Source organism: Ricinus communis, chromosome 4 (assembly GCF_019578655.1).
Source record: "Ricinus communis isolate WT05 ecotype wild-type chromosome 4, ASM1957865v1, whole genome shotgun sequence".
Classification (NCBI taxonomy): Eukaryota; Viridiplantae; Streptophyta; class Magnoliopsida; order Malpighiales; family Euphorbiaceae; genus Ricinus; species Ricinus communis.
In genome coordinates, this window is record NC_063259.1 from 22,023,911 (window position 1) to 22,040,335 (window position 16,425).

Genomic DNA, 16,425 nt, shown 5'->3' on the forward strand with positions numbered 1-16,425 from the left:
AAATTCAGTGTTTAAGAGATTTTATGATATTTAGACTATTTTTTTATAAATTATCATTTTATTAAACTACTAGTGTTTTTAATTTTATACAGATATTACTAAATTTTTTAATTTCACTATATATCCTAATTAATATTTAACAAGTTATCTAAATATATAATTTTACTGTAAAATATGTCTTTAAATTTTTACTGAAGAATAAATTAATTGAAATACAATGTTTCAACCATTCTATAATATCTGAAATGAATAATATTTCAAAACAAATTATTCGCTTATCTGTATTTTTTTTTATATATAAAAAGTTTAGAATATAAAATTTAATTAAATTCAATTTCTTTAATCAATGGTCGTAGTTTGAATGAAAAAGTTAGAATTCATCTAGTTCAATTAAAAATAATATTTTATAATAAAAAAATATTTTAAATTTTATATTATTTTGATACCAATGAAACATTTGCATATAATTTATTCCCAACAATTTCTATAAGCAATTAACTATTTAAAATTTTATTTAAAGTTAGAATATTTTAATAATTTTAATTAATGACTAAATCGATCAAAATTAGCCGACCACTTTCACATAGCATCACATGAAACCCATGCTGGTGGTAGTGTTTGTGGACATAGTACTTTACGTGTCATGTCAACAAAATCTAATCAAATTAAATTAAATTTCTTAACTCAATTATATAATTAATTTGAATAAAAATTATTAACCTGAAAATTTTCATTGTAAATAAAACAGGAATTAAAAAATTCGAGTTTCCTAATATTTATTGTATAAATTTAAATTTTTATTTGATTATGATTAAATAAGATAATTTTAGGTATTAAAATAATAAATGATAAATTTATTAAAATCTGATATACTAATCAAAATGGCTCAAAAGTGATGAGATGCTTTTGCATATATCAAAATATTGTTTATTTAGCCAAAAATTTGTATTATCACCCGAGTTTTTGTTGGGAAAATAAAAGTGGCTCAAAAGTGAGTATCTTCTAAATGATTTTTTTTGATTTATTTAAAATATTAAATTTTCTATAACAATTATAAAATCATATTATAAAAATAGTTATAAGTAGTAATATTTATATTAATCAATTAAAAGTGTGTTTAGTAATTTTTTTACTAATTTATTTTTAGAAAAAAATTAATTATAGTATGAGAGAAATTAAAAAAAAAACTATAACATGGTATTTGAATTTTTTAATAATTGATAATTAAATTTTAAAGTTTAAAATTCTAATTTGGTGTATAAATTTAGTAGATATTTTCTATTTAATATATATAGTCTATCAATAAAGATTATAAATTATTTATATTATTTTTTATAAATAATTATAAATATATTAATTATTAAAATTTAATAATTAAGTATTTAAATTTTTAAAATTATATAATTTAATTTATAAATTTAAAAACTATTAATATCTGAGTCTCTAAAATTAATATATATATATATATATATAAAATTAAAATAAACAAACTAAATTCTACTATATTTTTTAATAATAAATGATATTTATATAAAAGAGGCTATATATTTTATTTAAATAATAAAAATTATAAAAAATATATAAAAATAATATCATAAATAGATGTATTAGTAGTTAATATCATATTAATATTATTAATTTTTAATATTAATTAATTTTATCTTAAATATTTGTAGTTATAGATTGAAGAAGATAAGATATTATGTAAAATAGACAAATATTTTCTAGGAATATTGATAGAATAGTGAAAATAATATAATAATATTGGTATTGAAAGTTATATATTATTCTATTAAAAATAAATATCTTTTAAGGACTTTTTTGTTATGTACTTTTTCAATTTATTAAGTTAATAATATATGTTTCAAAGCGATATCCCTGTATTATTAATTTGCTACATATTTTTAATTATAAATATTTACTGAATTTATATATTAAATTTTAATAAATTTACATGTTATTTTTTATACTTATTCATTAAAAAAATATATAATTCATATATTTTAATAAGTTTACAGCAATGTTTATGATTATAAAAAAAAGATAAGTTTTAGATTTAGGAGTATACCAAATGCATAAAAACGACAACGTGTGGATATGCAAAGAAGGGAGTCAATAATATCCGCGGACGATACGCGTAAAGCTCCACCTGAATGCTGCACCTGCAAAACGGTGGCGCTTCTTTTCATGCATAGATTTTTGGGCCCACACCGATCGGCGCCTACACTATAGACTGTCTCCTCCATAAATAAGGTGGACCCACGTATTTTTATTAATCCCCAGTAAAAATTAAATAAAAATAAAAATAAATTGACGGACACACTCAACTCACATGCCCTTATACACAGTACACTACAATCAATCAACAGATAGATAGAGACCATAGGATTTGATGAAATCACAAGTTCCGATCTGGGCCCTGGCCGTTGAACAACATGATACAATACGGTGCACCTAACTGTAAAATGGAAGAATGCGTGTGTGTAATTAAAACAGAAAGTGGGGACGATTAATTAACGCTAAATTTAGTAGTAATAAAGTCAACACTGTCTGACTTACTACAAAACAATATTTAATGTAACAAGGAAGAGGAAATCATTTAGAGCCCAATTTGGGAGATGTTTATTAAGAAAATACATATTAAAATCTCAAATAAAATTTTAATGAGTTCCGAATCTTACTAATTATTAATTAAAATAATATTTTTAGATATTTCAAAATTTTAAATATTACATATATATATATTATATTTTTATTTTATATTTTAATATACCTTTGAACTAAAATTTTTAAAGTTAATTGATCTCTGCTAGTATTTTATTCGATAAAATGGAGTTTAAATATAACTTTTAATATATTTTAAAAAATATTAAAAAATTTAATAAATATATATATATTTAAGATATTAATTTTAGTTTCAAATTTTTTAATATTTTTATCTATTTAATTTTACTTAAAAAATAAATAAATAAAATTACGTGTCTACGTCAGAACTGATTTTATGAGATTATAAAAAAAACTTATTATTTTTCTTCAAAACCAATAATTAATATAACATGATTTAGTATTTTATTTTACATATAATATTAATGGAATTATAATTAGTGTGGATAATGGAACATAATAAATGAAAAAGTATAAAAGAAATGCATATTAGGTGAAAAGAATAAATAAAATAAAAGGGAGGCAGGAAGGTGAAAAAGTGGAAAAGAACAAATGTGCGTTGCTTAACAAACTAATTAAGCCCTGTTTGTGTGGTGCGCTACTTTACTAAGATACTATTACTAATCCCACCCGCCTTTCTAGCCTTCCTTTCTCTCTTTCCTTCTCCATGTGAGACTCTTAACTTTTTGTTGCTGCAAATCAGGGACCATTTCTCTCTCTCGATGATTTTCTTCTTCTTTTTTTTTGTTTGTTTGTTTCCCTTTCCCTTTCTTATAAAGACCCCATAAAACTAAAATAGCACTAAAATGGGAGAGTGACACTATCTAGAACTCTCTCTCTCATTCGGTTATTGATATCTCTCACTTGTCTTTCTTTGATCCTTTGGGGAAATGGGTTTGCTTGATTTGCGGTGTTCTTGAGAAGTTTGTTTTTGTATTTTTCATTTGTTTTGCAGATAAAGCTGCAAAAATGAAAATGTTTTCTGTTACAAGGTTGCTTCTTTGTATTGCTGTTGTTTGTTTGTACCCAGTTTCTGCTCTGCCTCATAGTGCTGAGCTCAACAGAGATCCTCTCAAGTTTATCTTAGGTGGGTTTCGTGTAATGCGAGCAATTTCATATCTTGATTAGCATTCTCTATTGATTTGCTAGTGATGTGTTTGTTTTTATTTAATGCCACGCTATACGGGTCATTTCTCGTTTTGAGATAACTATATTTTTTTTTTCTGCTGAATTTGGCTGGGCTCACGGTTCTTTTCTTTTTCTTTCTTTTTGTAAGCTGAATTCTCTAGCCAATCAAATGGGCAAATTTTGTTGGCTAATTCTGATTATGTCTTCCATTAAAGTGGTTTAAGAAATTCATTGAGCCTTTTCTAGTATTATTTTTTTTGGTCTCCTTTTTATTATTGATTTTATTGTGTTTTGCAGGAGAGCGGAATTTGGGGCCATGGAGAAATGGAATTTCTGCAGAAGCACCAGGGCCTTCTGATGACGCCACACTTGTACTGGCTGCTAAGAGGACTAATCGACCAGACGTTCTTCGCAGTTTTAAGCATTACAAGGATGGTTGGGATATCAGAAATCGCCATTACTGGGCTGTAAGTCTTACCTTTTTATTCTGCTTGTTGTAATGTTAATTTTTTAAGATGTTCATTTGAATGTCAAAAGGAATGTGTTTATTAAATTCATTGAAACTGGATGAAAACTTTCATCAATTAACTTCATTCTAGATGGTACACACTCTTAAAAGATGTGGGTGCATTCTACAGGTTTCTGGGCTAGACAGCAGCCAATTGATTACCAACTTGATTAAATGAATTGCTACTGTTCCTGGGTATACATATATGTTTTTGATAATGTTTTAACTGCTCTGTCTGCAGTCTGTTGGTTTCACTGGTGCTGCTGGGTTCATTTTGGGCGCACTGTGGTTTTTCTCATTCGGCTTGGCCCTTACGATACGTTATTGCTGTGGATGGAGAATTAATATTAACGGCAAGGGATCAGATCGGTCTCGGAGGATTTGTCTCATAATGCTTATAATGTTCACATCTGCTGCAGCGTAATAATCTTTATACTTGGCCTCTATAATAACAGCATGAAATTGGAGTTTTCTATACGTCCTTGACATGTTTTGTGGTTTGCCATGTATAATATCGTGGAGAGGCAGATCGTTTGCTTTTATTAATGTTGATTGCTCTCCCGTCCCTTATTTCCCATGTGACTGAAATGATACTCTGCTGATTTAGGATGGTGTTTAATAGCATTTTATTGTGTAGTTGCTTCAAATAAAAATGTTTCCCTATTATTGATAGTTTTGTGTATACTATGAATCGCCTTCCTTTTGACATAGAAATTTTTTCTTCTTGTTCTTGTTCTTGTTCTTCTTTTCCTTCTATGCTGGGGGTTGAATCTGTCTGTTCTGCAGTTTTTGTAGTTTTGGCAATTGCAAAAATTCAACCTTTTTTCCATATCTCAAGTGCACACGTCTTTATTGGATGGATGTTATATGTTGCTAAACATATTCATATTTCTGTTTATCCCTCCTTTTACACTTGACACATGGTGAATTATGTCTTCTTTAGTATATTTAAAATACCTAAAAGTACAATTCATGTATAATCTTCTACTTGTTTCATCGCGGCTTATGTTTTCCATATCCCTGAAACAGTGCCTTGATCTCTTCTTGTGATTATATCTAACTCCTATTCTTGCTAATGTTCAGGGTTGGGTGCATTCTTCTATCTGTGGGTCAGGATGAATTTCATGGTGAAGCCATGCGTACTCTGAAGTATGTAGTAAACCAGTCAGACTACACCGAGCAAACACTGAGAAATGTCACAGAGTATCTTTCCCTTGCAAAGACCATCAATGTGGCCCATGTATTTCTTCCTTCCAATGTCTTGGAAGATATTGACAAGCTGAACATAGATCTAAATACTGCTGCTGGTACACTGAAAGAGAAGACAAGTGATAATGCTGGAAAAATAATAAAAGTGTTCAATGCTGTGTATGTATCTTGAATCCTTAGTTGTTGGTAACTTACCTCCCTTGTGTGATATTAATGGGCTAATTTTGGTTCTGTTGATATAGGCGATCAGCATTAATCACTGTGGCAGCAGTGATGCTTATCCTGGCTCTGCTTGGTTTTAGTATGTATTCTGGAAACACCTTGACTGGTTATTTTGGATTTAATTTTGACATCTAGTCATATTTTCTTCATGACTTATGCAATTGCTTTTTATTTCAGTCCTTTCTATCCTTCAACACCAACATGCAGTTCTCATGTAAGTCTCTTTGTATCTTAGATATACTCTGTTATTTGTTGCAACTTATAAATATGAGATGCTTTTGATGCCTGTATCTAATTTCTCCAACATTCTCCCAGTTTTGTAGTGAGTGGGTGGTTGCTAGTGGCAGTTACATTCATTCTGTGTGGAGTTTTTATAATCCTTAACAAGTAAGATTCATGATCTCTCATGGCTAGATTTTCATTTTTGTATTATCATGTATTTTAATGTTCGCATATGGAAGTTTTGTATGCCATAGCTTTGTTTCCTTTTGACATCGGCTTCATATGCAAAACAAAGAATGCTTGCAGTATGGATGACAAATTTATTTTGTAATTATATGTGCTCATCCATGCTGTACATAACTATATATGGTGGTTGATTCCTTTCCCAATCAATAGTTGCTGCTGCTGCAACATTCAACCTGACATCTCTCTACATTCACCTCATAATACAAAAATAAATTTGGTGTTCGAGCATCATATGATGAAGAAGCATAATTACATCTGATATTAGTATATAAAGTTGGGAAATTACTGCATCTGGAACTAGCAATTCTGATTACATCACTAAAAGGTAAACTTTTCCCTGTTTCTTCTTTATGCATTTCAGTGCAATTTCTGATACCTGTATAGCGATGGAAGAGTGGGTAGATCATCCTCATGCAGTGACAGCTCTTAGCAACATCCTTCCATGTGTTGACCAGAGTACAACAAACAAGACACTTGTCCAGAGTAAAGAAGTGATCAACGACATTGTAAATGTTGTCAATACGTATATATACACCTTTGCAAATGCAAATCCCTCCCCTACTGAATTCAATTACTATAACCAGTCTGGACCTTTCATGCCTCCGCTTTGTTACCCATTCGACTCTCAGCTTCAAGATCGTCAATGTGGGTTTCAAGAGGTGTCAATGACAAATGCATCTGTGGTATGTCTCTCAATTTATTCCTTACTTGCCTTTTCAGTTTTGCCTCTTATGAAACTTGTAACTGGTAGCTGCTTAATCTGTCAAGATTAATCATAAAATCCTTTTAAGGTTCAAAGTAACTTTAGCTGTTGTTTCGAAGAATGCAGTGAAAGAGCAAGGCTATCATCACATTTTGGTAACATGAACCTTTTGGTGTTTAAGGCAGAAACATATATAGCTATATTTTGTTATCCTTATCTATGTTGTAGGTCTAATATATCTAAAATATTTATGATTCTGAAGTTTAATTATTAGGTAATAATTTTAATTTATAATAATGCATTATGGAATCAATTTTAGCTTTTGTGATAGAATGCCTATTAGTCCTTGTAACATTTGGGAATATTTCTTTAATTATATGTCCAGATAGGCATGTATGTTTCCTTTGAATTGGATGCCTGCTTCTTCCTACATAAATGGTGTGAAAATAGGTGAAATATCATTAGGTAGATGAAATATTTCTGATATTTATCTCTCATTTAGTTCAATATCTTCAAAGCCCCAACACTATTTGTGTTATTCCCAATTGGATTCTTGATTTATTTGATATATGGACACATTCATGTTATAAATTTTGCTGAAGGTTCGACTTGGGAGATTTTTCGCTGACAGGCTTACTTAATAAGTAATTGTTGAACAATTTTGATGAATTCCTTTGCTTTCACTAAATCCTCAGGTTTGGAAGAACTACCTTTGCGATGTTTCATCTGCTGGGCTGTGCACTACAGTTGGTAGGGTGACCCCTGATATCTACAAACAGTTGGTGGCAGCTGTTATTGAAAGCTATGCTCTGGAGCATTATACCCCAGTTCTGCTCAGCCTCCAGGATTGCAAATTTGTCAGGGACACGTTCCAAGAAATTACCTCAAACTATTGTCCTCCATTAGAACATTATCTGAAGATTGTAAATGCAGGACTGGGCCTGATCTCAGTCGGAGTTTTGCTCTGTCTTGTTCTCTGGATGCTATATGCAAACCGCCCCCAAAGGGAGGAAGCGTTTGTGAAGCCACCCTTGTCAATGAAGGGCAGCAATAGTAGCAGAACTGATAAGACTGGTACTAAACTGAACGACAACGATGATGCAGCATTTTCTATTGCAAGTGAGGTTTAGTGAATTCCAAAATCAATACAAAATCATATCAATTTCTGAGTTTTGTATGTATCCCACAACTAGGGAAAATACCAAGATGGGGCAAAGTTCCATTTTGAGTAGTAGGACAGTAGCGCATATGTAGCGTATAGATGAAGTAAATTGTCTTATAGATCAAGTAAATTGTCTTGTTCATCTTTTACCATCAGCTGTTTCTTCTGTGAATAGAAGTTGAAAATGAAATGAAAATCGCCTCTTAAGAGACCCGCAGGTACATAATCCGCATGACATTGGGCAAATGCTGGGAATGGGATTTTGTTCAACCCAGCAATTAATTGTCATAGGGGCATTATTTTAGACAGATCGGTTATATAATACTGGTCGAGGTCTTGTTGTCTTTTACTTGTGACTTTACAACGTGACATGAATATGATATCTTAGGTGGGTATACAGAACTTAGCTCATAGATGGTAACTTCATTTGTTTGGGCTGTCGTTTTGCAGGATCCATTGCATACATTCAACAATTTCTGGCTTTCACTTTTGCTTGTTGTATTCATGTTTGCAAATCAAAGTTCTGTTGCTTCCTGATCTTTTTACAATGTTTATCATCTTAAGTTTATTATTGGGTTTTCTGGTGCTAATGACTGCTATGAGAGGATTGAAGCTGGTAGGCCTGTCCCTGATATTTTACCAATATTAGTCATACACCATCATGGCCGTTTAGATTCGGTCTACTGGTTTTGGCACATTTTAAATTTCAAGCTGCAAATCTAAAGAAACAACAAACCGCATAGAAATTTGGTGAAGATCAAAAGAATCGCTACATACTGTGTGCCAGCTTAATGGAAAAGGCTTGAAATTCAAACATAAAGCAGAAATTTTTTCTTGAGCTGCATCAAACAGACAGGAGAACCCAAAAAACTAAACTAGATATCTACAGGACCAAATCTACATTGAACTAAAAGAAACAAAAGTAATCTGAACATATTTTACCAGAAGCGAAATGCAATCATTGTTAAAGGCCTGTTATGAAAGCTTCAGAAATCATCGTCATTCAAGAACTGAGAAGAAGATTTTCTGACTTCTTGTTGCCTATCTGGTCCGTCAAGCATGCCTCTAAGGCCATGAACAACAAGCCACTCATTGCGATACATATCAGGAAAGCTAACAGGAACTTCATTAAGCATCAAAATATCACCAGATCTACTTACAGTAATCCCAAAACCCTCCAGAAAAGTATCAAAGACCATCCCATCATCAAAATCAACCAAATCTTTCCAGGTAATCTTGCAAGGCACAACATGTCTAAGAAAGATTAGAGAATACTGATCCACGTCACCAATAAAACCCTTCATCACTTCATCAAGTGGAGCAAACACAGTTAATAAAGGCCTTTGCTTTTCCTTAAAACCACTCATTAACTGCAAATCAAGAAAGGAACCCATAACAGAACACCCATTTGATCTCAAAACATTAGTAGCCTCTTTAAACAAGTAAACCCCATTTTTAAAATCAGACCCACATGCAAGATTTGCACTTGGAACTGGCACTGGTGATGGTGGCGATGCTAAAGAAACAACGAAATCAGGGTCTAAAAACTTATCGACACCGAGAACAACCAAAGACCCATCATCGTACGGACACCCAAGAATCTTGACACCATTTAGAAAAACAGTCCCATTGTCATCATTAACGATGGTGATAGAGAGATTAGAAGATAAAGTTGGGATTTTTGAACCAAAAGGGAGGGCTCTAAGGGAATTAAGATGGAATGAGAGAGGGCATAAATGGAATTGGAGAAGAGAAAGAGAGGGTTGGCCAGATTGAGCAAAAGCAGAATCAGAAGGAGAGAAAATGGTTAAAGAAGGAGAATGAGGGATTATCCAAGTGCTGGAAATGAGTTGGAGAGTTAGTGACATTGATAAGTAGCCCGAATTTGAGAGCATCTCTGCTGCTCGCACGAGTGTTGATGTGGGGAGAGAGGTGGTCATGGAGATGGAGAAGAAGAAGAAGACAGAGAGGATCATAAGGGTTAGGGTTGGGGTTTTGGTTGCCATTGGAAGAGAGAACCAAGCTTTTCTTGAATTTGATGGTTCAGTTGCAGAGAGTAAAAGAAAATCGAGAAAGAAAGCAAGTTTGGTCATTACTCGTTACAAATAGGGTTTTGGCGGGAACAATGTGACACGTGGACAATTCTGGTTTGTTCATGCGACTAAAGTTCGTTATAGAACCACGTGTTTGGCGGTTTTGGTCGAATGACGGGATTGACCCTGACGGCTTTTCAGAGAGAAAGTGTTTAAATGTTGTTAATTAGAGAGAAAATTGGTATGAGAAAATTGATAATTGGTAATGATTTTGTAACATTTGAAAAGTATTTGAAAATTTGCACATGTTGCAAAATAATATTCTCTCCGTTCTAAAAAGATAATTCTTTTCTGCCTTAAGTTATACTTTTTTTTTTGTTGTTAGTTAAATAACTAATAATAAAAAATATTTTACATCTATTAATATAAATATTACTACATAAAATAAATTCTAAAATGATAAATATAATTTTTATTTTACATTTTACTACAATTATTTTTCGCTAAGTTATGCTATAACTATAAAAAAAACAAAGACTTTTGGATTTTTTCGCTCCTATTAAAAAAATATTCATTCTCCAGCTCATTTTAAAATATTTCAATTAATATACGTAAAAAATAGACCAATTTCGCTATCTTTTGCTCAATCTCACGAGCTGTTTTTCTTTAAAAATATTTTCGTTGTTAAATTATGTGAATTCTAACAATATCAAAATAATTTATGATTCTGAGAAAAAATAATATTAGAATAATTTAGAGACGGAAATAATCCATTTGTAAAATGAAAGAAAAAATTTTATTTTTATTTTCTTTACTGACAACATTTCAACAGAATTAAAATAAAACTATTTTATTTTATAAATTTTTTATTGACAAAAATTTGCATCAGTAAATAACAAACAAATTACTTTATGTTTATTTATTACATAAATCCCATAAACTTAATGGTATAATCATATCAACTATTCTAGGATGATCAAATTAGCCACAAGCCTTAATTGAAAAATCATACCTCCACATAAAGTAGCCCATATATATAATTGTGATTTGATTAAAATAAAATTTCTCATAAAATTTCTCCAACTTTTATATTTAAAAATTATATCGAATTATTAAAATTAAAATATTACGCAACGGTACATTAGAGTCAACTCTAGATATTTTTTAAAAAAATTTTAATTGTATTATTAATTTTTAAATATATAATCTTTTTAATGGAATAATATCTGTTTTCCAAGTTTATATTATATTAATGGAATGATATAATCCTTTTTATATACACATATCATCTCTTCTCTTTTCTTCTCTCCTATGCATATCAAATAGATCAGAACTAAACTGATTGACAATCCCCAATTCTAGTGGTTCTGTTTATCAGTCAGCAGCATGATGAATTTTATCTATTTATTATTTAAATAATTGGACGTTTAACTAAAAAATAATTATATAGTAGTGTACTTAATTAGAGCCTGATTAAAATATTTATCTTGGGGCTTAGAGATAATTAATTAAGTGCAACTCAACATCAATAGCACATCATTTCTTCTCTCTTTAATTAATGGATAATAGAAAATAATTTATATTTATATATTTAAATGGCAAGAACGCTCTTATAATAGATGATATAAGTAGATAACTATCATCTATTGTATAGCCCATAATTTATCGAGAATTCTATAAATAAAATAAATAAATAATTGTGATCTATTTCTTTATTTCAGATTTCATATAATATCTATTTTGTAATTATTGCTTTAGAAATGATAATTCATGTGTACATCTTTCTTATGACCCCATAACTAATACATATGTGTGGATACCTAATTCTAGTGTTTATTTATTTATTGAGATAAGAGTATTTTCTTTGAATCATGCGTGACGACTTTCATCTATCTAATATTTCTTGAATTATTATACGTTAACTAATTATCAATTATATTAATACGTGTAATTAAAACATAATTAGCCAATAACAACTCAACATCAATATATATATATATATATATATTATCATTGTTTAAATCGATTAATTCCTCCACTACAAACACTTTCATCTTTTTACTCTTAACTATAATATTTAATCCATTCGTTACCCTTTTACTAATATAATTTTATTATTGGAAATCGTCCCTAATACAACTCTTCTTTTATTTATTTTTTTATAATTAGCTATACCAGAAAAAAAAAAAAGATCAATCAAATAATTATCAATCCACCATTATTGATAATTAACTAAGAAGTTCCCTTGTTTAGAATCTAAATTAAGCAATTTAATTATTAAAATTCTGAATTGAATTTAAAAGTGGAGATTCAAATTTGAAATCTATATTTGAATTATGTAGAGCTCTGCCCAACCTGAGAGCGGACAGCTAATGCGTTCCACTTATTGAACAGGGTTCTATGGTCGGTCCGCGACCCCTGGATGCCGAAGGCGTCCTTAGGGTGATCTCGTAGTTTCTACGGGATGGAGACGATGGGGTCGGTCCATGGATTTTCCTTTCTTTTACCGCATTTCGCTAAAGGGTTGAAGGGAGATAATATATCAAGCTGGTCGCAAGGGCCAACTTGATCCCAGTAGATTAAAAATATAGCAGTGAAATAGCTATTAAAAGTGATAATTATAGAAAAATAAAGAAGAACATTTATTTTGAATTTTCTTTTGTAGAAACTAGAAACATACTAGTCTTTGCTTTGACTAAATCATAGTAGCAAATTACTTGATAAGTTCGTGAAATGGTAGATATGACAATTATTCATAATGATCATTTTAAAGCTATTTCTGAACTAGAATTATATATTTTGCGGGTAGATAATTTTTTTTATTTTTTTTAAATTATACCGGACTGCGATCTACTTCAAACCTTATATAATCATATTTTCTATTTCGAAATATATATTGCAGAAATCTCCATTCTCCACCTATTAAGCCCTAAAATGGTAGCTTCTATATGTTTCCGAGGTGCAAGGAGAAGTAAGGAAGGAATCTCTAGAATCAGAAATAATTGAATTTGAGCTAATAAACATTTATTCCTACATGGGAATATAAGATGGTTTTATTGTTGGGTTAGTTGTTCTGAACCAAACCTAATCAAATCATGAATTATTTGGACTTTATTTATTTTTGATAAAATTGTCAACCAAGAGAGAGAGAGAGAGAGAGAGAGAGAGATGGGGAATTGGTATCAAATGAATATGAACATGTAATGGTGGAGGAGGTCAAGATCAACCCAATCCATAGTCTTTATAGTTATGGATGGCATTGGCTAGCTTCTGGAGGGTCAATGAGCATTCAGTCAAAAGGTCCAATTTGGAGATCTAGTTAGGTCACCTGTAATTGTGGTTATAAATATTATTTTATTTATTTATTTTTTCAATTTCTTTTGGTTGGGTTATTTAATTAGTTATGAATCTTTATGTTATAATAGAAACAGTTAAAGTACTTTAGTTATCCAAATCTTATTTATTGATTAAAGGGTTAATTACTACCACCTCCTTGAGGATTGGTGAAATCTACAAATCTTACTCTTATGTTTTAAAAAGTCACCTAATACCCCTTTAATGTTTGCTCCTATAGTAAAGGGTTTGAAAATTTAATGCGATTCTTAAATTTATTGTTGATTATTAATTGAGTTAGAATAAAATTTATTTTTATTTTTACCTTAATTTAATTTAATTTCTAATAAAAATAATTAATTTTTAATTGCTCTATTTTTTAGCATTAATTTGATTATATTGTCTAAAATATTACTAATTGATTAATTTGATTCGATATAGACTTTGATCCAAATTAAAAAAATATGATATACTTAATCATTCCCAATAATTACTCTTGCAAAAAGTTAAAGTACAAAATAAAGTAATAGGAATAACTTAAACTAATTAATATCTTTAAACACAAAAGAAAAGTCTAAATTAATAATATGTAAATACTTTCCAAAATGCTTAAATTTGTAATTCAATGAAATCAACAAAGACTATATTGAAAAAATAATCCATGGACATTAAGATCATATCTAAAGCTTAAAAAAAAGGGTTTAATTTGACAAATTCTTATTGAGTTTGATACCTAATAATAATAATAAGCGAAATTATTAAAATATTATTTTTAACTAATTAAGCCTTTAACTGATTTGAATATAGCAAAAAGAAAAAGAAAAAAAAAGAGGGAAAAATAATAGCTAATGGTACCAAATATCAAGCGATATTAATGGGTGATTAATGAGTTGTAAAATTTAATTTTAAGAAATCACTTATTTCTTTTTTAAAGTGATTTAAAAGTTTTGTATAAAATAATGACGTAAACAATGTCGGGATGAAAATTAATTTGAATTTTAAATTTACATTTAATAATTATTCTCAATTTGAACTGATTTCATAAAATATTGATAGCAATTAATAAACGTAAATTTTCATTTAGAGCTTTTGCCATCTCTACACTCATTTAACCAAAAGGATGCTTTAAATATTAATCAAAGTGGATAATGTTGTTTATATTAGACTTGCAACCTAAGAGTTGATCACTTATTAATTGTCATTGCTATGCAATTTGTTTACTTTTATTATATATATATGCAAATAATAGATAAATAATATATATTTTAGTGTTGAGTAATTGATAATTACTTAGTTATTTAATATAAGTATATATGTATATATATTATTTGTGATTATTTTAGTATAGACTTAAAATAAATATTCTCTCAATTTCATAATAATTCCTTTTTTTTTCAAATCAAATAAATTCTAATTATCTGTTTTTTTATATCTAATACAAAATTAGGTTTTTTTTAATTCTTATATTAGAGTAAGTGTAATAAATTTTTAAATATCTATAAAAGGATAAAGTAGTCTAATTTAGCTATTTTTTTCTATAATTAATTTTACTAATTATTTTCTCAATCCAAATAAATTATTTAAAAATAACTTTTAGTATAGAATTGAGAGAATTTTTTTTATTCTATTCGAAATTTTTTGTATTTTTCTATCAATTTCTATGGAGTCAATTTTTAAAAATAAATGTTTCTCAGTTACTTTTATGAAGCAAAAGGAAAACCACTACAAATTAGAATAGTCAATAGAAATCTGAAATAAAGACTCAAAAGGATGAAAGCTCTGTTCTATCTGTGTTCATGAGATAATATCAATATTATATATTTTTATCGTATCATAAATAAAAAAACAGGACAAAGAAAATTAAAACCTTGTTGAAAATAACAAGTCATAGTTCAACCTTTGTTTCGAAAATGGCTTTAAGAAAAATAAATGTTTATTAGCTAAGAAAAAGCATCAAAATATAAAATAATATAATTAAATTAAATTGACATGAAGAAATAAAATGATTTATTTTATAAAATTAAAATAGAAGTAAAGGGACAAATATGCATGAAAAAATGTAAAAATAATAATTTAAAAAAAAATGAATTTGAAGAAGAAGACGAGAATTGAAAATGTCATGAGCATATAAATGCGAAGGAAAAGGTGGGATGGTAGCGGTGGGGTTTTGTTCTTGGCGCTTGTTTTTCTGTTTACTCTGTTTTAAGTCTTTACAATCAATACATTCTCTTTCTTCTATCTCCATTATTTACTCCTATTCCTCTTCTCTCAATTTCGCCCTTTAACTTTCCAAGTTAGGCTCATCCAATCCTTTTTAACTTCTTCATGTCTATTTAGCGCAAAATTTTTATACTTTTGAGCCGTTAAAGATCACTTTTCGCAACCAATGTTGTGTTGGTTGCAAGCACATAAAGATAATTTTTTTTCATATAAATCAAGATTTCAACATAAAAAATTGAAAGTTTTAAAAGTGGCAAAAGGAGATTTTAGAAAAAAGAAAATTATAGAAACTAATGATAAGAGAAAAAAGAAACATTCATTATGAACACGTTTATCATTGGACTGAGAACCGTTATTATTAGCGGACAACTTCTAAACACTTCTTTTAATATTGACTATAGCCATTTTTCATATCAAGTTTTTTATTTGATCGAGTGTTTAATAAAGAAAATATGCGACTAAATTTTATTGAAATCTTAAAGATGAAATTAAAGAACTTTACTTTGTAGTTTTGAGATTTATATTTAATCTTAAAGAAGAAAGAGTACTAGAAAGAGAGAAAGACCAAATTGATCATGAAACTTAAATCTTTTCTTTATATTATATTTATCTCATAGGGAACTCGCTTGGTTTGCACTTTCATAACATTGGGCTTAAATAGCTAAAAAAATATAAAAAATTTTGTGCTAAGTGGATGGTAACTGTCAAAAAGAGTTGAATTGGCAAAGTTCGGAAAGTTAAAGGGCCATAGTGGGTGTGTGTATATGTATAAAAG

The 16,425-nt window shown here is 29.1% G+C and overlaps 2 protein-coding genes across 2 annotated transcripts; one reads left to right on the top strand and one right to left on the bottom strand.

Annotated features, from left to right (window-relative positions):
• Nucleotides 1-3,277: 3,277 nt before the first annotated feature.
• LOC8271661 lies at nucleotides 3,278-8,275 on the top strand. Its single transcript, XM_048372964.1, has 9 exons — nucleotides 3,278-3,751; nucleotides 4,090-4,259; nucleotides 4,542-4,720; nucleotides 5,384-5,668; nucleotides 5,752-5,810; nucleotides 5,909-5,945; nucleotides 6,047-6,118; nucleotides 6,561-6,882; nucleotides 7,598-8,275. The coding sequence occupies exons 1-9, from the start codon at nucleotides 3,634-3,636 to the stop codon at nucleotides 8,030-8,032; spliced, it is 1,677 nt and encodes a 558-aa protein (XP_048228921.1). The 5' UTR covers nucleotides 3,278-3,633; the 3' UTR covers nucleotides 8,033-8,275.
• Nucleotides 8,276-8,830: 555 nt separating this feature from the next.
• On the bottom strand, nucleotides 8,831-10,139 carry LOC8259395 (putative fasciclin-like arabinogalactan protein 20). The gene has a single exon (XM_002534460.4). The coding sequence runs from the start codon at nucleotides 10,068-10,070 to the stop codon at nucleotides 9,051-9,053; it is 1,020 nt and encodes a 339-aa protein (XP_002534506.3). The 5' UTR covers nucleotides 10,071-10,139; the 3' UTR covers nucleotides 8,831-9,050.
• Between the last annotated feature and the right edge of the window lie 6,286 nt (nucleotides 10,140-16,425).

Coding starts and splice junctions, on each gene's coding strand:
- LOC8271661 (XM_048372964.1), top strand. CDS start 3,634: ATGAAAATGTTTTCTGTTACAAGGTTGCTTCTTTGTATTGCTGTTGTT. Junction 3,752..4,089: donor TCCTCTCAAGTTTATCTTAG/GTGGGTTTCGTG, acceptor TGTGTTTTGCAG/GAGAGCGGAATTTGGGGCCA. Junction 6,119..6,560: donor GTTTTTATAATCCTTAACAA/GTAAGATTCATG, acceptor TATGCATTTCAG/TGCAATTTCTGATACCTGTA.
- LOC8259395 (XM_002534460.4), bottom strand. CDS start 10,070: ATGGCAACCAAAACCCCAACCCTAACCCTTATGATCCTCTCTGTCTTC.